This window comes from Rhineura floridana, chromosome 1 (assembly GCF_030035675.1).
Source record: "Rhineura floridana isolate rRhiFlo1 chromosome 1, rRhiFlo1.hap2, whole genome shotgun sequence".
Classification (NCBI taxonomy): Eukaryota; Metazoa; Chordata; class Lepidosauria; order Squamata; family Rhineuridae; genus Rhineura; species Rhineura floridana.
The window spans coordinates 170,915,494-170,937,490 of record NC_084480.1 but is presented as its reverse complement, the minus strand read 5'-3'; the positions used below and the strand labels follow the sequence as shown (position 1 = coordinate 170,937,490).

Genomic DNA, 21,997 nt, shown 5'->3' with positions numbered 1-21,997 from the left:
TGTGTGTGTGTGTGTGTGTGTTAGAAGCCAACCACAGGTATTCCCTAACCCAGCCTTTTACTGAGCTCGTGCCAGCTATGTATAATTGAGGCCTAGTCTGCAACTGAGAGCCTTGAGAGAAAGAGACTGGCCTGTCTCTTCAAGTGGTGCTGAGCTTACCTTTTCTCCAAAACCCCACTCTGCCTTACACCTACCCTTCCAGTTATTCCTCCTCCCCCCCCCCACTTATGGCCAAGTGCTTGATCCTTCTTGAATACATGTCATGCAAGTATTAGTCATGGTTAGAATAATTTAGTTAATTCTCCCAAACCAAAGGGGTGTGTGCGTGTGTGTGTGTGGTGAGCTATTCCACGTTGCCATAACAGATGTGCACATTTTACTGTATTAAATGTATATATTGATTCTGTGTTTATTCAATAAACATTGATCCTATTTTAAGGTGTGTGAATATAAAGTTATTGATAAATTGCCACTGCTCAAAGATCCTAACACACAAGACTCTTAGAACATGTGTAAGTGCAACACTTGTCTACCAAGGAGGCTTGCTAACACAGCAGGGATGGCTAACCCATATAGCCCAAGGTCAGCCACCCGCTAAGAACCATGTACAGGCAGTGTGTGTGTGTGTCAATTTATGTGTGCAGAGATGCATGCACACACAGACCTGTAAGGGGGGCCCTTCCTCCCAAATTCTGTCCCCTAACATTTTTTTTACAAATAATTACATTTTTGAAACCATATTGTTAGTTGTTTAGAACAAGTTTTCTTCTTTGTTTGAACCCTACATAAAACACAGTTCAGAGGCCTTGACAGACATAGCAGGCAGCTCTATCCAGTTTCCCCCCCAATGCGTACATGAAAATGTAGGGAGAAGAAATGCAATGGGTCTCATGTTTCCTCTAGACATTCTCACACACTTTCAGGCTAGAGAGGTATACTTGCCCTACCATTCCAATGCTTGAAGGCATCTCCATCACCAAGCTCAGAGGGAGACAGACACATCTGAAGATCACTGCATGCAAAGCAGATGGGGTGGGGGAAGCCTGGAGCTGGTTGGCTTCAAATGTCAGCCTGTAGTTCCATCCCATTAATGTACTGTGTGGTGTTCATTCACACACACAAACCCAGCTAGAGGGAAGTTCATGCATATCTAACAGAAGTTCATTATATTAAGGTATCATTGGCTTATGTGTTTGTACTCATATATATTTTAAAACTACAAAGGGAAAGCAGCCTAGTGCCCAAAATAGCTTCTAGAACCTTGGAGACACAACCACAGACACCCCCAGGCTCCATCTAGGTTTGCGGGGAAGCTTTCCTGCTGAGAGGAATGGGGGTGCTTGTTCTTTCTGGATGCAGAGGGGATCTGGGGAGGGAAGTTTACAATCCTGGGAATCCCCCCTCCTCATTTTCAGACGTTACATTCTTTAGAAATATTCATGCCTAAGGAAGGGCTGGAACAAAGCAGAGCTGCTCCAACCGGTCGGACAGGTAGAGAGGCTTGTTGACACCGTTATGTTTGCAGCACGCATGCTCCCTCCAAGTTTCCTGGTGGTGCCTTTGCTCATACATCTTATGAAACGGGGGTGGGGGGTGAAGGGGGCCACATCCTGCTACTGCGTGTGGTCTCTTGCTCTTCTTAGGGTGGGGGATATCAGCGGGAGCAGGAGGGGGGACCCCAAACAGAAGCCGTGGCAGATTACCGACGGGCCTCACCTAGAACCCTAGGGAAGGGTGGAGTTTCCAGAAAACAGAACGGTAAGAAGTAAAGGTGAAATCCTAGTGCTCATCATGCCCAGAGTCTTTCTTGTAAAGAGGAGGAACCTGCTGCCTGCCAGTCGCAGCTGGGATGAGTTGCCGGACGAAGAGAGAGCTGACACCTACGTCCCAGGTAAGACAGAGGAAATAGCACACCTTTCCTCTTCCCCTACGTTAGCCTAGTTTCTGACTAAGGATGCGAGCCGGGCGTGCTAGACGCCCCCCTCCAAAAAAAACCTGCAAAGTCCAAACGCGTCTGACCCCATCTACCCACAAACCGTTAAGATTCTTCTACCGGAGAGGGAAACCTGGCGACAGTGTTAACTACTAAATTACCTGGCTGGAAGCCGTGCTCTAAATTCTGGATGTACGACTTAATCGACTGAGTATTGAGAAAAAAGGACTTTGCAGAGTGCAGAGACACTTTTTAAATCGTTTCATAAAGTTGAGTTTGGCATTTAAAAGTTTGTTGCTAATCCTCCCTGACTAGATGCTGAGGGGCGTCAGAGCAAACTTTACAGGAGGAATATAACGTTTTAGGCTACAATCCTGAGTAAGTCCCGCTGAATTCAGTAGGAGTTACTTTTGAGTAAAGTGGTTCCGTGCGCTGCCAACTGGATGAAATGGGAACACTGTGCAGCTCAATCCTAAGGATGTTTGCTCAAAAGTCCCACCGAGTTCAATGAGGCTTCCTTCCAAGTTAATATAAATCGAACTTTACCCTGAGATCCTAACTATAGTTACTCACAAGCAAATCCCACTGACTTCAGTAGGACTTACCTTTGAGTAAATGTTGTCTGGATCCAACTTAAGAATGCAGTTTCAGGTCAGGGGACACAAAAGCAGTGCAGTGGCCTTTTGGGTGGCTCTTTGCAAGGAAAAGGCGCATAGTTTCATATGATTAGAGAGAGACCAATTGGGCCTCGGTCCTTTCTTACGCTCCCTCTCTAACATTACCAAAAGCTGAAGAACCTGCCGCAAGCGGACTAGCTGTGCAAGAGCATTTAGTGGCGTGCATGGCCCCTGAACAGACCTCGTACACGCGACTCAAGCTCCCCACTTCCCTGGAAGTGCAGACAAAACACGTGTAAATACAAGGGAGCGTTTTCCCTTGTGCGGCTCAAGTGCTTCGTCGGCAAATCTAGACGGCTCCACCTCTCCAAATGACTTCTGCGGGTGCCTCGCACAGCCGCAGCAGCCTCGTCCAAAGCGTAGCGGTTAGGTCTAGTCTGAGCGATTTGAACTTTGGGCTTCTCTGATTGTTTTGCGCTCCCAATTGCAGCTGTTACCTGGCCAAGGCACCTCCCTATTCAGCGGCGAACAGACCCACCCACAGATTAAACAGTGCCTTTGCTCGAAATGCAGGCCCCGTTCAGAGTTTTGTCTCTTGCCGCTTAGACGAATTAAGGCGCCCCTCTCCCGTGTTTTATCTTTTTCTTATCACAAGAAGAGTAAATTAAATGATCAAGAGTCAATCAGGTTCATTTTCTCTCTCCCATTTTTAACTTCAGTATTTAACTTTCGTAATTCCAGAGCACTGTCATTAACCGAGTACAGTAGGTTATAGCAGAATCCCCCATTTCAGCTACAAGCATGCATTAAAAAGTAGATAAATCCAATGGCTGTAGGCAGCATCTTTCCCAAATTTGTCTACAGAGCTGAGATAGGCACCTCTGGTGTTTGGGCATGCCAGATGATTCCCTAGTTTGCTAACGTGGTTGAGTCATCCTTGGCTAAAAAAATCTAGCAGACTTTTCCTACCTTTTCAGTGCTTGCTCATACCCTTTTGCTTTGCCTTGAAGCTCACCTATTGTGCAATACCTTCCTTTTACGGCATTTGTAGGGGTATTCTCTTTCCCCTTGGGCATACGAATACACTCAGAGGCTGTCTCTAATTTTTACTATTTCAGAGTAAAAAATATGACAAAACTCTTGAGAACTAATAATTTTTTTACAAAACAACTAGTATTGTTTGTGCTTGGGCATACTTTGGGAATGTCTATGAAATCTCCAGTACTTCCCTCTTGTGTGTTGGTGGCGCAGTTTTGGCAGTATAAGCATGAGCATGGGGAAACTCTAATTAAACTGGCGCAATTGTATTTTAATGGTTTTTGTATTAAAATTTCTGACTAGTGTTTAAGTCTTGTAATTTTACAGTAAATATTGTTGTGCACCATCTTAGGTGGATGGCTTTTAAATATTTAAGACAACTGAGGTCAGTATCCAGCAGGTAGCAATTCCCCAGTAGCCAATTCTCATTGCAACTCCAGGAACAACTGAAAGAGTCAAGGTTTTTCTTCAATAGTATCAGTGGTTGAGACAGTTCTGAGAGCAATAAAGGGGACCAGGGTGCTCTATATTTGAAAGCTGTATATATATATCAGCTAGAGCTTTCTCCATTCCCACACTAGGAAGGGGAGCACTTGTCATTACTGTTCAACAGGCAGCTTTTAAAGGCATGGAAGCCTTGCTAGAACAAAAAGGTGACATCACATTAAAAGTGCTGTAGTCACACTGGTGATTGCTAGTGTGAACCGGTGTGGTATAGTGGTTAGAGTGTCAGACTGGGACCTGCAAGACCAGGGTTGAAATCCCCGCTTGGCCATGGAGCTCCTTAGATGACCTTGGCCAGTCACTGTCTTTCAGCCTAGCCTACTTTACAGGGTTGTTGTGAGGATTTTTTTTTTTTGCACAGAGGGATGTTTGTATGCCACACTGAACTCCTTGGAAGAAAAGTGGGATATAAATGTTACAATAAAAGTGTTTCACATGGTGTGGGAAGGAAAAATCCTTGTCCCTATGCCTGTGAGAAGGCCACCTCAAGACCTCATTATGATATTGGCAGTTTTATTTTCAATCCCTTTCCTCATAATCTGTAACATGGAAACTACCTTTTTCACAGCTGCCTCACACTGTGTTGACATCTTCATTGAGCTATCTACTACAACCCCAAAGTCTCATTCCTGGTCAGTCAATGTCAATTCAGACATCATTAGCATCTAGGTTTTTTGCTCCAATGTGCATCACTTTACACTTGAATTGAATTGCATTTGCTATTTTACTGGCCGTTCACCCACTCCAAAATAATATTTTGGAGCTCCTCACAATCCCTTTTTCTTTTAATCACCTTGAACAATGTGGTATCATCAGCAAATGTGTCTACCTCACTGCTTACCCCTAACTCTACATAATTTATGAACAAGTTGAAAAGCACATGTCCCAATACCAGTCCCTGGGGACTCCACTTTTAAAATATCTCCACTGGGAGAACTGTCCATTTATTCCTGCTCTCTGTTTCCTGTTCCTTAGACCAGCAACTGTTCTTTTTTAAAAAAAAAATGCTGTTACATTAACCACTTTGCAATCTTCAGGGACTGAGGCTGATCATAGGGACAGCCCAGCTTGCACTGAAGGTTGATATGTCTGCATGGGAAAGAGTAGACAGAGAGAGGAAATTCTGTGCTTCCTAGACCATCCCTTCCCTTCTAACCTGTGTCCATCTATCTTCCAGTGTTACACTGATACTCTTGGGGTTGCTGACTTCACTTCCTACTTTCTCTTTCTCACTCCTCCATTGAAGAGAAGATCCTGGATCTCTCTTCTCTTGAGTTGCAGGAACAAGCATGAACTGTTGCATCTCCACCTTAGTTAGCCAGAACTCGTGGTCTTTCCTATCAAACATGTATTTCCTTTAATAAATATCAGTTTATTTTTTTCTTAAAGTCAGTGTCTCAGTGTGATTGTATCCAGGATAAATAGTGCTCTTTCAACAAGGATTCTGTTACAGTTCAGCTTCTGCTAACACTGCTTACATATTTTTGTCAGAAGATCAGCATTTTCTTGTTTTAATTATTTAAGAATTCTTAAATAATCATCTGGACTCATTTGTCATTTTTAAATTTGTGAATAAGTCCTAGTGCTGTATCCCATGTAACCACTATTTGTTTCAGTTTCTCAGGCTCCCTTGCTGGCACAGGGATGTGCCCCGTATCTTTCGCTGTGAAGACCAATGCAAAGAATTCATTTGTGTTCTTTGCAATTCCCTTTTCTCCTGTTAGTGCACCTTTGACTCCCTTGTTGTCCAAAGGTCCAACCACCTCCCTGGGTGATCTACCTGCTGTTAATGTATTTAAAGAATTTTTTGTTGTTGGTCTTCATGTTTTTAGCAATGCGTTCTTAAACTCTTTTGTAACATCCATTGTATTCCTTCTCTCTTAATATGGACCTGTAGACCAAATGCCTTCCTAACCAGGAAGGATTTCACCCTGCAGTGAAAGGTTAGTAGTGAGGTGGACTATCTGAAGAAGGGAATTCCAGAGCCAAGGCAGAACTACAGAGAGGACACTCTGTCCCTGATCCTAGCCAAATATGCATAACCACTGTGGTGAGACATGCAAAAAGCCACAGTTGGTTATCCTAATGGGCAAGCAAAAACATAGTTTTTGTTTGCTGCCCTGGATTCCTACTGGGAGGAAGGGTGGAATATAAATTTAATTAATAATAATAGTGCCCCTTTTTGTGCAAGGGCCTTTTCACCAAAGTCCCCATCACCAGAGTCCTAATTTGTGTGCCCTAAGTTCTCTAGGCATGAGGTTACACCAATGAAGCCCCACACTGCACACTTTATCACCTGAGATACGGAATTCTGCCAGGTTTATATACTGCTGTTAATGGATTATGATTGGCTTCAGAATTAATTGGTATCTTATGCATTTTGTGGGCAGCAGAGGAGGGGAGGTTAGTCATCTTTGCTTTCTGTTGATTACACTGCATGTGTATTTAAGTTACAACAATTCCTTTGTTGGCTTACATTTAAGGTAGCAAGGAAGGTGACTTTGCCCTGGGGGAGGTTAGTATCCCAGCTATGCTGGTCACTCATCCAGTCGTCCCCCACTACATCACTTCTTTATGCCATTGATGCTACTCCATAGCATTACTATAGCTGGCCCCACCATTAGGCAGAGTAAGGTAGCTGCCTCAGGTGGCAGATGCTGGAGGGAAGTTGTAGCAGCCCTTCCGCCATTTCCCTTGAACTTCCTGGCTATTCTCATCCTCCCAATCCAGCATCCCAGCAGTCGTGATGCTTGCTTGTTGCTGGGCTAACTGGGTTGTTTCACCAAGTTAACTACTACCAAACCATTGCATACAGGCCTTTTGATGGGGGTTGAGTTATTGGGAGAACATTGCACTGGTGTGTCTAATGTCTGTACTGGCTTCCTGTTGACTTCTGGGCTCAGCTCAAAAAGATCACAATAATCTATAAACTCTTAAATGGTCTGGGCACAGCATACCACCTCCATTCCTATGTTCCCTCTCACTGCTTCCACTCCTATGGTTTGCCACAACTTTTTAGATCAGCTAGAAATCAGTACTATAAGACTGTGTTGAGAAGTGTTCTTAGTGTCCTCTCTTCAACTTGATGGGCTAACATGGGAAAGCAACATCAGGGGGCAGGGCAAGTTGCAAAACCTTGCTCCTGCTTCAAGCTGTGGGTGTCCTGCATGCAAACAACTCATTTTGCCTTTATTGAAACTAACTTTTGAAAGCCAAGTATAGGGCAGGTTAGAAGAAGTCCAGTTAAGTAATTAATTTCAAGGGTACATTCAAAAGACTCAGTGGCCTTATAGGCCCCTTCCAACTCTCCTATTCTATGACTGTCTGTTGTTAAAAATTGTATTGTGTTTGAACGATCCCTGTGTCTGCCATTAAAACCATGTGTTCAATTTGCAGGGGAGATAAAGTGTGTACTCCTAAACTATCGTAGTGAAGACAGCTGCAGTTTGGAGAGCACTAGCAGCAGGGACACAGAGGCTGCTGGTGCCTCAGCCCCTGAATCCACAACAGAGGAGACACTTCTGGACTTGGCAGTGAACCACCCCACAGTCAGATCCAAAATCAAGGTATGGATGGTTCTTCATTGTGAATGAAGACCTAAGGTGCTTAGGAAATGTTATTTCCATATAACTGGGGGCTTTCTTTTACTTTTTTACTTTAAAACTGTCAAATTTATTTAAAAAATTGAAAGGGGGGGAGAGAGAGAGTGACTGAGTGAGGAAAAAACTCAAACCCAATAAAATGATCACTGGCAGCTCACATTGAGAATACAATAACCATCAGTACTTCTACCTAAAATTAAGCATTTAAGTTGACATAAGCATTGCAGACTTCTGTAAAGATCTGGGGAAGGGGATGCTGCAAATTGACTTCACTGTTCTCTCTAGATTCTCTTCCTGCAAAGTTCTAATCCATTTCTTATGGGAGGCATATGCTATAATCCTACCTCAAATATAGGCCTTAAATATTTCCCATGCAATAGCAGATGAAGAATGGGATGGGAATTGGGGCTACTGTGCTATGGTGGTTCCAGACTTGCCCACATGGCTGAGTCCAAACAGTAGCACTGAGAGAGTGCTTTTCATGCCCCTTGGCAGTCAAGATCTTGCCTCCATATTAGCATCCAGACCAAACCTTTTAATTACAAACTGCATTAAAGAAGACCAGGCCAGCTTTATTCCAGGACAATTGTCTGTTTCAGTTACGAGGGTGCTGTTTAATCTATACTAGTTGACTAGAAGGAATCCCCTTGGCTTTACTGTCAAGGTCTTTGATCTGGTGTAATGGTCATTTATTTTGAGGCTGCTGGATAAATTAAACTTGGGCCTTAAATTTTTTTTTGAGGGGGGGAACTGAAAGAGTTATCCTGTAATTTTGAGGTCAGAATTAGAGTCAATGCACATAATTCACATGGGGTGCCTCGGACAAGGGACACAGCAATAGCTATAGGGGCACTGGCAGATATCATTTTGGCTGTCCCCCCAAAAAGCAGCATTGCATAAATCTGTTTGCCAATGGCATTTTATTAATATTGAGCATCCCAGCAGAAGCCATTCTGTCACTTAAGTTACCGCTGAATAAATTCCAAAAGGTTGCTGGCTTAGAAATAAACCCAGAAGTTAACATCCCAATAGATGAGCAGAAGAGGCTACAAAAGATGTCAAATCAGAAGTTAAGTTACCATGTTGTATTTTTAAAATTTCTAGGTTTTATCCCAAGGAAATAGGACAACTGCATAAGAGAAACTGTGATGCTTTTTTTGCAAATAGTGAGACAAGATTTATCAAGGCGGAAAAAAGTGCAGCTTATATGGCTTGGGAGGAATGCAGCGCTCAAAATGATGCTACTTAACTTTCCTTTTTGTTTTAAACCTTACCCATAGAGATACCACTGGGTTTTTTTATATATAAAAGGTGGCAAGCGATTATAGAATCCTTTTGTGTAGGATGAATGAAGCAACTCTTTACAGAGTATTTGGAGCAGGTAGATTCAGTGTGCTGAAACTACAGATCTATATGAGGCATCTCAGCTTAGACAAATGACAAGGCTGTTTTGGAATGAAACAAGAGTTCCATAGGTGAAACCTGAGAATTGCAGGGAGATCCCCACTGTTAGAGCATTGCTGTTTCTGCCTCTGTCTAAGAAGAAACTGGCAGAAACTGACAACCCATTTTTGCACATCACGCTTAGGGCATGGAAGAGATGGGCTCATTGGTTGGCCTCTGAGCCTTTTCTGCTGACCTCCTTATTGATCATCCAAGACTTCTGGAACCCCACAAATGCATGCAGTACCAAGGATGGAAGGATAGGGAACTGTATAGGGTGCAAGGTTTGTTGGTCAAGGGGAAACCCATATCACTGCAATAGATAGACATTCAGTTGCGGGAGAGTAGGCTGTTTTCAAAAACTGCAAGAAAGAGCTTTTGCAGCAACTTTCCCTAGAACTCATGGGGGGCATGTTCACGTATCTTGTTTGAGAAAAGGTGTTTGGACAGGTCTCGGGAGTCTAAAGGTGTAGTAGCAGCAATGTACAGCATGCTTATTGACCAGCAGTATAAAGATATGGAAAGCTTGAAACTAGTGTAGAAGACTGATCTAGGATCTCTAGTTTTTCAGAGGGAGTGAAATGTAATATGGAGTAAACCTCATCTCAAGTCCATATTAGCAAAAATTAGGGAGTCAATGTTAAACCTTTCTCACGGATGAGACCCTGTATGTCCACATCACATTAATGGGGGCTCATCATCCTATTGCTGGAGGGGATGTCAGGAGCAGAGCTGAATAATACACCTATGGTGGAAGTGTCCAGGGGTAAACGAGTTTTGGCAGGCAGTCTTTGACATAATGAGAGTAATGCAGCAAGAGGTCTCAATCCGACTTGGTCAACGCCCAAATCCCTCTGAATAGGCCAGATTTGGCGTAGGACTTGGTCAAATCTGGTGCACAAGCCTTAGTATTTATATTTGGTCTCTGGTGTTAATGGACAAATTAATGCAACAAACTCATGTTGCTAATGGACAGACTTGTTATAAAACCATGTTTTTCACTTTTAATATTTGGACAACCATCCATGAATCCTTTTCAGAAAGATATATTTTATTCTGATGTCCTTACCATATAATCTAGCCTTCCTCAACTTACTTACTTCCTCAAGTTGCAGGAAGTCAGATTTCAACTAAACATCAGGAAAAACGTCCTAACTGTTAGAGCGGTACGACAGTTGAACCAATTATCTAGGGAGGTGGTGGGCTCTCCAACACTGGAGGCATTCAAGAGGCAGTGGATAGCCACCTCTTGGGTATGCTTTAATTTGGATTCCTGCACTGAGCAGGGGGTTGGACTCAAAGGCCTTATATGCCCCTTCCAACTCTACGATTCTATGATTGTATGACTGGGAGCACCCTGTTTCTGTTTGTATGTGATGTCAATCAATTAATTAGATAACTAATTCCTCCAGTGTTACCCAACTCAAAGAAGGCATTCCGGTGGAAATACAGAAGACCTGGCTGACCCAACTCTTCTTCCTATAAGCCCAACCCTGGGAAGAAAGCAGAAGGGGAATGGGAAGGGGTCGTTGGAGTGAAGGTGCTGCACCTTCCTCTTTCCAGGCTATCCCTTCTCTTTTTGCATTGTGACTGTGCCACACCTTGAAGAAAGGCTGGCTGCAAAGCCACTGGATGCGCAAGTGCTCTGAAGAGATCGGGGAGAAAAGAACTGGCTAGAATTTAAAGGTGCAAAGTACTTTGGCTTACCACTTGCCTCCCCTCATTAAGGCCAGGCCTACCCCTGTTGAGAAGGCTGGTGGTGAAGCTGCCAAAGGCAGCTGATGCGTGGCATCTCCCACTCTGGAAGGTGGATCAAACTAACTTCCTTGCTCTGGGGCATAGAGCATGTCACTCCGAGGCTGCATGTTGAAGTAGCCTGGAGCTGTTAAAGAGCTGTACAGTTTGAAAATACCTCTCAGTGGGCAATAGGCCAAGCTGAGAAGCCTTCTTCCATGCCCTTTGGAAATCTGTTCCCTGTCTGGATGTCTCAGGAGGGATGACAGGAAGAAAGAACCTTAAAAAAATGGAAAAAATGGGAAAGAAAAACTACTTCTGACCAAACGTAGGGTGTTATGCAGCCCCACTGATGCCCTGCTCTGCAGCTGCTAGGCAGGTCAGGTCTGGAGAAGTGATGGACCATCTAAAGGAAGAGCCTATTTAGCAGTTAGCCTTGCCATCTAGGACAATATAGGGGATACCTCAAAGGATATGGACTGGCCCCCAACAACATTAGGCGAAACTACCGTTTGTGCTAGCTGCCTGGGACTGCAAAAACAGGAATTGTCAACCTCCTGGCAAATACATGGTTTGTGGGCTGCAAATTGGTTTATCAAAAGTTGTGCAGGTTTGTTTCAGAACATACAGTCAGTCAGAGAACCTATTTTGGAACCTACTTTGGACTAGGTACTTGAGGATCTCACCAGCTCCTTAGTTCTGTGACTCTAAATTCCTGTTTTATTTTCTCCTCTTAGTTTACTACTGGCACCTGTGGTGAGTCTTTGATATACAATTGTGAGTTATGTGGCAAAGGATTTCGCTTACAGCGCATGCTGAACCGCCACATAAAGTGTCACAGTCAAGTGAAGAGACACTTGTGCACCTTCTGTGGTAAAGGATTCAATGATACTTTTGATCTGAAAAGACATGTAAGGACACATACAGGTAAGAGCAAATCTTAATGAGAGAGGTTATTTGCCGGGATACATGACAGCCTTTCCATTCTTTGGGAATATCCATGACATTAATAGGAAAGAATGGCCTGCTTGATCTATTGACTGTCCATTTATATATTTATTTAAAGTATTTTTATCCTACTATTTAGAAAAAAGAAAAGTCTCCAGAACAGTTTACAAATCTCAGTGATAAGACAGTCCCTGCTCCCCATCCCACAGCTTACAATCAAAAGACACAACACAAAAGGAAGAAATTGGAGGGAGGAGGAGAAAAGAACAAATTTTTAATTACAGAGTTCTTGTAAGGACCGGCTGGCATGGAAAGATTTTAAGAAGAAAGTTGCTGGTCTTTCAGTTGAGCTGATAAAGAGGCCGCACAGTCTTATCTCACCCTGTCCTATAGCTTGATAGGGTGGCTGCTGTCATGTTGCACAGAAACCAAAATGTAGGTAATAATTAGCAAGGCTGTGTTCACTGGTAAAAATATGAAGTTTCTGCACTTAATCCAACTCCTGTGCCAAGAAAAACTGAATTCTGTGAATTTCTGTATAAATTATACAAATTGTCCAGTCCACATCTTTCTTATTTGCATAATCCTGCAGTCCTTTTCACTTTATATACTTAGGTTTTGATAATCAGTGGGAGGAGCAATGCGGAGAGTTGGAGTACCGTTCTTGAATACTGGAAATCTCATTCACTACTTGTCTGGTTCCTGAAATTGGCCCTTGCTCACACACTTCCAAGTGTATCTTCTGAGCCATAAGCTGAGGAAGTTTCTTACGCTACCTTTAAAAACAAACACACACACACCCCACTTGAAAACCAAGATTCCAAGGACGTTGAATTCTACACCCAATATTGCATTATTTGATTTTTCTGTTTGCACAGAATCAGAGCACTGGAACATAGGAAGTTGCCTTATACTGAGTCAGACCATTGGTCCACCCAGCTCAGTATTGTCTACACTGACCAGCAGCGGCTCTCCAGGGAGTCTCTCCCAGTCCCACCTGGAGATACAGGGGATTGAACCTAGGACCTTCTGCATGCAAGGCAGATGCTCTGCCACTGAGCCACAGTCCTTCCAATACATGCAGCTCTGACAGTGAACTGCTGCGTATTTTGCCCATTTGTTTCTGCTTATGAACACATTAAGGAGCTCTTGGTTTAAAATAGGAGGGAGGGATTTCAGGCCTTGGGCCCTTATGCAGCTCTGCAGGCCTCTCTACACAAACCTCAAGACACTGTCCAGGCCACACCCCTCACTGGTGCTGCTCCGCTAGTGATTTTTACCTGGTTGGAAGGTGTCCTTGAACTGTGATACTTCTTGCTTGCGTGAATGGAGAGTGGAGTGTGTCTGGCCACACCCACTGTTCCCACACCCAACATTGCTGTTCTTCTAGAACTATACCTATTTCTTTGAAAAGAGGCAGCAAGATAGTAACACTATTGTGGGCATTCACTGTTTTTGTGTTTCTTTTAAATTAAAATGCAGCAGCATTCAGGTAATGCAAATTCTGTACCAAGAACATCTGAGTTCTGCACATGCACATTTTTTTTCACATGCTCATATTTTCTTCAGTTTTACATAATTCAGCATTTTTCAATTAATTTTTATTTTTGTTCTAGTTTTGTCAGCCTTTGGGAGGGGAAAAAGCTGTACAAGAAACTATTATAAATCTTATTCAGTTTCTCCCCTAAAAAGCGTATATTTTCAACTGGAAGGGATAGAAACACAGTTATGAGATCCACAGAAAGATGAATTTTGTGCCCAATTAACATTCTGCATGTTCCCTAGGGTTCCAAAGAATTGCAGTATATGCACAGCCTTGAACAAAATAAATCAGTTACAGTTTGTCATGATAAAAGCTATAAATGTATGTAGGGTTTTAAATGCTGGGTATTCTTCTTTCAAATGCTTCTTAACATCCGTAGCATTATATGTTGCAGGTATCCGTCCATACAAATGTGAGATCTGCAATAAAGCCTTTACTCAGCGTTGTTCCCTGGAATCACACCTTAAAAAGATCCACGGGGTGCAGCAACAATACGCTTATAAACAACGGAGAGATAAACTGTATGTTTGTGAAGATTGTGGCTACACAGGCCCAACCCAAGAGGACTTGTACGTGCACATCAGTGATATTCATCCTGGAAGTTCATTTCTGAAGAAAACTTCAAAAAAACTTGCAGCTGTTTTACAAAACAAACTGACCTCTCCTATGGAGATGAGCCCAAAGGGGAATGAGGAGGAGCAGTAATGCTGGAATGGATGGTAGTGGCCAAGTGAGTTGAAGTTTACGTGCATCTGAACTAGGGTTGCCAAATCTCATAGTCTGACCAGATGTTTCAGGGTTTTAGTCATTGTGTTAAAATCTCCAGGGGAAGGGAAAGAATAAAATCTGATGATGAGGAAGGCAGGGCTGCTTGTCTGTTTGGCTTAAGAGTTAACTATCCTCACTGTTACCATACACAGGTCCATTAGACCAGATTTTCCCCTTGTCCTGTCCTCTGACCACACCAGGTGCCACTGAACTCTGCTCATAAACTTCCAGGAATCACCTACAGATCTGCAAAGCGCCATCCTTGAAGCTCCTAAGACTCTGAACTCTTGGAAACATGGCAACCCTAATCAGAACCAACTTCAAAAGGAAGGTAGTTCTCAAACCTGGCCTGCTCCAAGAGTCTACTTAACAAAAATAAAATCTCCCCAACATGGGATGAACACCGTACAGAACATAACATAATTTGAATTGTTTGATTCCTTCAGTCTTTGTATAGAAATCTCCCAAGTGCCTTTGATAAAGAAACTGTTAACTGTGGTTGTAAAGTATTTAACAAAACAATTTTATTCAACTTGAATACAGGTAATGGGCCTTGAATTAAAATGAAATATCTTTGTAAAGAACATAATAGTATTTTGTAACAATTCCCCCCCCCCAAAAACCCTATGAAATATTCCAATAAAGTTATTTATGAATATATTGGCAAAAATGTTTAGCGTCCAAAGCATTGATTAACACAGACAGTAATCCTATGGTGGTGGTGGCGAGATTCTGTGGTGGAGGTCCATCCACTTCCTAAGCCCCATGAGCTCACTGCAGCCAGGGCAGGCAGAGGGTGATTGCTTTTTCTTACCATTCTGCCCTAGCCCCATTCCCATTGTGGTCAATGGGTAGGGAATTAAGTATACTAGTTCCATTCTGGGGACATGTCAGGAACAAAGGGGCTTAGGTTCCTGTGGGTCCTCAATCATGCCAGTATGCCCCCAAATACCCAGCTCCCCCACAAGCAGGACATCTACACCTCTGGAGCTTTCCACAGGCTTACCTGGGGGTGGGGGGCAGTTCAGTGGCGTGAGTGCCATCCTGCCACCAGACGTCCCTCTCTGCTGGCAGAGCAGCACTTAAACTGTGTCAGTGGTTCCTCAGCTGGCCTTGACTGGCTTCAGAATTGCACCCAAAATTAACAGATTAAAATGTGGATTTCTGCACAGATTTTAAAGCAGAGCTATGTTTTGGGAATATGTATTCAGTGCTGACAATGCAATCAATCTATGTGCACTTTTTTTTTCATTCAGGCAGTATCTTTCTAGCAGATTTGACCAGTATTTTGTTCATGGGCAAGTCACCCTTCTCCCTCACGTGCCAGCTTTCTATCTGCAAAGAATTGTTTTGCATGGAGGAGCATTCAAACACACAAGCCCATATCTGCAATATGAAACAGCATAACTGACACCCTGTGAAAACTACATCTGTGTCTATATTGGGGTTTGTTACGTGCCTTCAAGTTGATTACGACTTTTAAACGAGTAACACGCAGTATCTGAAAAGCTTCAATTCAGCTACTGCACTGCAATATATTTTGCATTTTTTCTTTTCTATCCTACACCCAGAAAATGGGTGTGGGTATCACGCTAGTGTTTAAACTTTTTAAATGTATATGCTAAGTTTCATTGTGATACCTGAGTGCTTAGCAAAGATATGGCATCACATTGTGTTTTACATGTTTTCTGGTTATGTTGAAAATGAGTGTGGGGTTATATTTGAACAGGAAATGCAGACTTCTAAATGTGTTCATTCAACAACTTCCATTTACATATTTTATTCTGCAAGGCATGGAATTGTTTCACACACACACACCCAAAAAAATACCAGATATAGAAGTAGTATTCAAACATGAAACAGATTTATGTCCTGACTGTGCAGACCTCCTCTCACTCTGATATCTCCGTATTCAACAGTTACCACATTACAAAGAGAACACAAATATAAAACCAAATATATTTTGGGTGCCTAAAAAGGTAAATATAAAAGGTTCAATGGGGGCTTATTTTCCTGCATTTATAGCCACCCTTGCTTCCACCATGGAATCCAAGACAACATCCATGGGGTTACCAGGTGGTTGGCCATCCGGATCCACTAACTGGACTCAGACTGACTCAGCTTTAGCAAGATGGTGGTTGTCATGGCCCCGTCAGAGGACTCCTCAGATGAGGATGACTCGGGAGTAACAGCAGCAGACCCAGGAGCAGCAGACTCAGAAGGAGACATGGAGGAGCCTCCTGAGAATCCAGCTCCTTCTGCCCCTCACCTGCAGAGCACCCTAGGGACAGCAGAGGCCCTGCAGCCAGACACAGACAGTGAACAGGATACTCCCCCCTCACCTGCAGAACGTAGACAGCAGAAGGTCAGGCAGAAGAGAGGCAGGCCTGTCTCCTTAAGGCCCAAACGCTGAGGACTCACACCTGCTGTCAACCTTGCTCTTTATAAGGCACACCTTTGCTGCAGCTTGTTGCTGACTGCAATGTCAGGTGTGGCTTGTGTGGTCCTAGTTTCCTGGCACCCTCTTTCGGACTGACCCCTTGGCACTTGATCCCGGACCTCTACTGACCTCGCTTCTGGACTCCTGACTCGGCAAGTACACTTCGGACAAGCCTGGCCCTTATCAGATTCCCTCCTCCTAAGACCTGGCAGATTTATGGCCAGACTGCTGGCTAAGGACTTTGCTTCCCTGCCAACCACCCAGCAATTTCCAGCCCCCACCGGCACTGCTGACGCAGTGTAGAGCTGACAGTGGTCTTAATGTGCCCTTAGACCACACCATAGGGCATTTTCTTGAGTTTATTGCCTCTCTTCAAGAACAGGCAGTGTTAACAGTTGACTGTGCTTTATTGTGCGTGACACAGAGGCACTTTTGAGATCAACCATAGTGACAAAGCAGAGGTTAAAATAAATGGTTTGTTACATCACAGTACTGTATAAACTGGAATGGGCCAGGCTAATAGTAAAAAGTACAATGTTTAAGAGCCCTTGATTCACATATTACATTACAATCTATTTTGCATCTTTTCTTCCCCCACCTTAAAAAAATGGTAGGTGTTTAAAATGGAGGTGTTTAAACTACAATGTAGAGTTATGTAAAAAATGAACATACAAAGTTTAATGCAGATATTTCATTGGCTCCTCAGAAAACAGGTGCAGGAGTCAGACTTTGGTTCAAATGTAAAATGGTTAATTAAACCTAAGGATTGTATATCAAGCACACAACATACACTGATAAGTGGAGCCTAGTGGATCAACTTGTTCCACACACTAACTCCAAAGTTAGTTCCCCTATATATAACTCCAACAAAAAATCTGCTTCTCTCTTCCCTCATCATGCAAACATTTTTCCTGTTCCACTTTTCCCCCCTCTCATCCACACTTACCCTAATTTGACCTCCCTCCTTCCCTCTCTGTTCCAGACACTAAGTCCAGTCAGTCCCAGAAAGAAAGAAGCAGAAGCAGGAACCAAAGGTCTACTAGAGAGGGTTTTTTTAATTGTTGTTCCTTTTAGCCTGAAAACCACAAGTGGAGTCCTGATGGGAGCCCTGATGTGTCATGCTGACAAAGTATTTGCTGGGTCCGAGCTGCTGTGTTGAACAACTGAGCACAATTTGAACTGGCAGTATCCCCTTAGGCTTTTTCATTTGCATCTGTGATTGGCAAGGAGTCCCCCACTCAACAGGTAAAGAAACACAGCAGAACGGAAACTCATTTCTAAGAGAAACTTCTCAAAACCTGTATTTGCTAAAAATAGTGCAGGGTCATAGAAGGGATTTGCAGTAGAGAATTTGCAGCCATAAAAAGGATGAGGGATGCTTAAGCACCATCCACACCTGCTCACTCTCTCTTGTAAGTTCTACTCCCAAGGTCATTTCTCCACCACCTTGGTTTCTGGTTTCAGGGCAAGCTAGGAAAGCCTGCTCCCAATAAAAAATTGGCCAGGGGGAAATGGCAGGGGAGAATTGGTAGGTGCAAAGGAGACAATGCTTAATCCTTTCCCTGCAAATGGCCCACATTAAGACAAAATGCATGTTTTTCCACTAACATTTAGTTCCACTATTAGCTTCAAAGTCAAAGTAGTAAGGGTCTTAAATTCCAAGAAAATGTGTTACACAGTTCCACTGTTCTTCTCTTTATATTCTTCCAAGCGATACAGCCATTTGTTCCAGTACTGACAGCATAGCTCAGAGTCCATGTAATGTGGATGTGCAGGAGAACCATCTTTGTAGGCAACCACAAGGAGTCCACAATTAACCTGAGAAGCAAGGTAAGTCAATTGTTCAGTAGAAAATGTGCAATTTCAGTTGACTGATCTTATTGCTACACAGGTGAAATGCTTTTCAAATTGTGGGAACATGTACAAATTGACCTATTTCATTCCAGACTTAACTCTTTGACCCTTTCTAAAGCATGAGTTATCTGTCAGACATGCAAATAGATCTGAGATGACTGTGTAGATTGGTGTAAAAAGCCTGAGTCTGGGCAAGTGAACAGCAGAGCAAGTAGAGCTCTTTGCTGGTGAAGGACAGTCTGAAGCCACAACTTCACAGCTTTTCCTTCTAGTTCCGTCCCTGTCCAGGCAGCTCTCTTGGTTTCCATGCTAGACAGAGAAAAAAGACTTTCCTTCTCCATGGCCATCACAGAAGCCAAGGAAACACCCTGTGGAGGAACAGGTTGCTTTGTCCCAGCTCCCTGAAACATCGCCACAGCACCTTTTCTCACCCACCTTCTCCATCATCTTTATTTTTCTGGTGGAAAGGGAAAGAAAGATAAATGAACAGATGGCATGGCGAGTGCTGCATCAGTAATTCTCTCCTGTTTAACAGGCAGTTGCTGCCCAGGCTTAGGTCCCAAATGTTGGCAAGTGCTTTGCGGTGGCAACAGTTGTGCAATTACTTCATCTACAGTTTCGGGCAGTACTTCTGACTTGCACACTCTGCAGGCACTTGTCAAACATTTGGGTGGGTCTAACATGCTATTAGACAAGGTGATGGGTGGCACAGGTATTTCTCTTTCTTCAAAAGGCAGGCAAGCCCTCCACAGCTCATCTTAGAAACATGGGAAGCTACCTTATCCTCAGTCAGAACATCAATCCATCTAGCTTAGTACTGTCTACACTGACTGGCAGTGGCCTCCCCAGAGTTTCAGACAGAGGTCTTTCCCAGCCCTACCTGGAGATGCTTGGGATTGAACCTGGGACCTTCTGAGTGAGTGGCAGATGCTCTGTCATTGAGCCACGGCCCTTCCTCTTCTATGGCTGTGCATGCTTTACAACTGAAGCTTGCCTCAAAATAACATCATGTGCTCCTCCTCTAACTCTTATCTCCTACATCCCCACCCAGACCTGATGGTGCACAGCTGCCACCACCAATACAAAAAGGAAAAAGCACAGCCACACTTGCAACAAAAAATAAAGTAAAATAAATCACAAATGTGCAGCATCTGGAAACCAGAGTGGCTGGCTGAAATTTAGGGCACTAAATTCCACACTGGGGTCTAGCAACATCCCTGCTCATCTGTTTATGCGCAATTAAAATAACTGCCCTATGGAGTGTGTATTATATTCCTGTCTTGCTTTCCCTCTTCTGCTTCTGGCATTAATCTTGCTGGGATACCATATACCCCACAGGTGGAACTTTATTTATTTATTGAATTTATATGCCGCCTTTTCTCCCAAAGGAGCCCAGGTTTGGATAGTCTTCCCTGCGAGTCATAGTGTGTTGGTCAGTCAAAGATGGTTATTTGCAGATTGTGTGCAAGTGATGTAAAGGGATTCAAAACATTGACAGTGAGTACAAATGGAAAGATCTGGCAATTTCAGTTCTCTTGGTTTCTCATTTTTCTAGTCTTAAATTAAGTTATCCACATTTCTGCAGCAATGTGATTTTTTTTTTTTAAATCCTCATGAAAATTCTTTAGCATTTTAGTGTAAATTTCTCCTAACAAAGATATTTTTGTATGCCGTTCTGACTAATGTACATATTTTTGCAAGCAATTTCTCCTAATATAATGTATTTTTGGATGTCATTTTCACTAATATTGTACGGCCACGAGAGTGGCTGTATACTACAATCAGCATGGATTTTTCGCATTCCGCAATGTTAAATTGAAAATACCCCCCATGCCATTCTGATGCTTCCTATAAGCTCATTTATAAACAAAACCTTACAAAACTTATAGTCCTGAACTCAGAAATACTTGCTTAACAACCCTCTAAGTTTTTGTGGCGATACACAAAACAGTCAGAGAGAATTGAAAGTTTAAAGAGAGAGAAAAACCAACCCCTTTTGGACTTTTTTCTGTCAGAATTCTCAAAATTGGTTGTAATTAATTAAAAATCAGCCATGTTCACAGAGTACCTGTAATCCTATTACTCACCTTCCCCCATACTCTGACCTTCATCTTCTGCAGTTTAAAAGTTAAAAAAATGCCTGGCTGATTTTTAATTAATTTAAGAAATTTAGCACTGAACTCAATGAAAAGGCTGCACATGTTCAGTAAGAACCAACTGCCAGTGTTCTAAAAGCCAGACTCACAGCTGCTGGGCTTGCCTAATCAGGGAGCCACACCCACACCAGACCTTTATTTCACTTGAGACAGCCATGGCTTCCCCCAAAGAATCCTGGGAAGTGTAGTTTGTGAAGGGTGATGAGAGTGGACTCCTCTGACAGAGCTCCAGTGGCCAGAGTCGTTTAATAGCCAGCCTCTCTTACTGAAGCTCTGTGAGGGGAACAACACATCTCCTAGCAACTCTCAGCACCCTTCACTAACTACACTTCCCAGGATTCTTTGGGAGAAGCCATGACTGTCTAAAGTGAAATAAAGGTCTGGTTTTGATGTGGCCAGGGACAGCTTTGGTTTAAATTTGGGTGCCTCCTGTAGACTAAAAAGGTGGGGGAAACCCTGAAAAAGAATGATACTATTCACAGTGTTTTCCTTTTGGAAAGGAAAGGGGCTTCCCCTCTGCCCAGTGCCCACCCATCTGATCTCCTCCCCTCCTCCTCCCCTCCCTGCCCCTTTCCCAGGTCAGTTTCACCTATCCTAAGCATGATTGCACAGGCATAAATCCCACTGAACTCAAAAAGCATGCAAATGATCAAACCTGCCCTCCCTTCCTCTTCCCTCCTATCCCCTCCCTCTTGCCCCTTCCCTCCCCCTTCTTTCACCCCTCCTCCATCCCCTTCCATTCCCCTCCTTCCCCCCCAGAGGCACATGTTACCAAATTCTTCCAAGGTACACAGCAAGTGGATTGGACTGTGAAAGACCAACCCAAATTGTGTTTGCATTTTCTGACAAATTTGTAGGGCAGTACAATATCTCAGAGAGGAGGTCAGGTCTCCTGCTCCCCTGGGGCATTCACTATAGCTGCCCAATTTTCCTGCTTTTTAAAGTTTGATAGAAATTTCTGTTGGCTATAGGAATGTTCTTAAACTGCAAGGTTTTTTGTCTATTAGTAAACATTCATTTTATCCACATTTCCCCCTAATACATGCAATCTTGCATCGTTGGGTTGAAGAACTGCATTGCAAAATTCAGATAAGTGTGCATTTTGGAGGATGGCTATGTTTCAGTTCTCATATTGTTTCAGAAAGTGCAAATTTGACAGATTTGGCTTTAAATGTGAAACAAATTGTATTTCTACCCCATCCCTAGCAGCAAGGATCCGATTGTTGAGGCACTATAGTGTGGTTATGTTTGGCATGTTGTATCTCATGTGAGTAATGGGGCAGCGTAATGGCATGGTGGTGGTTTCTCCATCACTGTGGGTTGATTGGCAGCTGCTATGCATGGCTTCCACATAGGTGTCCTCAGCATGCCATGGTGTGAGTAGGTAGTGGTACCATAGACACAAGTAGTGATTGTC

General features: G+C 43.3%; 2 protein-coding genes across 10 annotated transcripts in view; one reads left to right on the top strand and one right to left on the bottom strand.

Moving 5' to 3' along the window:
- The first annotated feature begins 1,672 nt into the window (after window positions 1-1,672).
- OVOL2 (ovo like zinc finger 2) lies at window positions 1,673-14,787 on the top strand. Of its 3 annotated transcripts, XM_061585683.1 has the most exons (5): window positions 1,673-1,891; window positions 7,489-7,658; window positions 11,609-11,798; window positions 13,757-14,092; window positions 14,283-14,787. In XM_061585683.1, the coding sequence occupies exons 1-4, from the start codon at window positions 1,792-1,794 to the stop codon at window positions 14,065-14,067; spliced, it is 771 nt and encodes a 256-aa protein (XP_061441667.1). In that variant the 5' UTR covers window positions 1,673-1,791; the 3' UTR covers window positions 14,068-14,092; window positions 14,283-14,787. The 3 variants fall into 3 exon arrangements, with proteins under 3 accessions (XP_061441667.1, XP_061441663.1, XP_061441674.1); XM_061585679.1 differs by having other exon boundaries at window positions 13,757-14,785; XM_061585690.1 differs by lacking the exon at window positions 1,673-1,891 and adding an exon at window positions 3,087-3,237 and having other exon boundaries at window positions 13,757-14,785.
- Window positions 14,788-16,960: 2,173 nt separating this feature from the next.
- MGME1 (mitochondrial genome maintenance exonuclease 1) overlaps window positions 16,961-21,997 on the bottom strand; it is a 29,902-nt gene continuing 24,865 nt past the window's right edge. For all 7 annotated transcript variants that reach the window (XM_061585649.1, XM_061585632.1, XM_061585622.1 and 4 more), the window contains exon 5: window positions 16,961-18,388. In XM_061585649.1, the coding sequence (XP_061441633.1) occupies window positions 18,242-18,388 (147 nt within the window). In that variant the 3' untranslated portion in view covers window positions 16,961-18,241. The remainder of the gene's footprint in view (window positions 18,389-21,997) is intronic.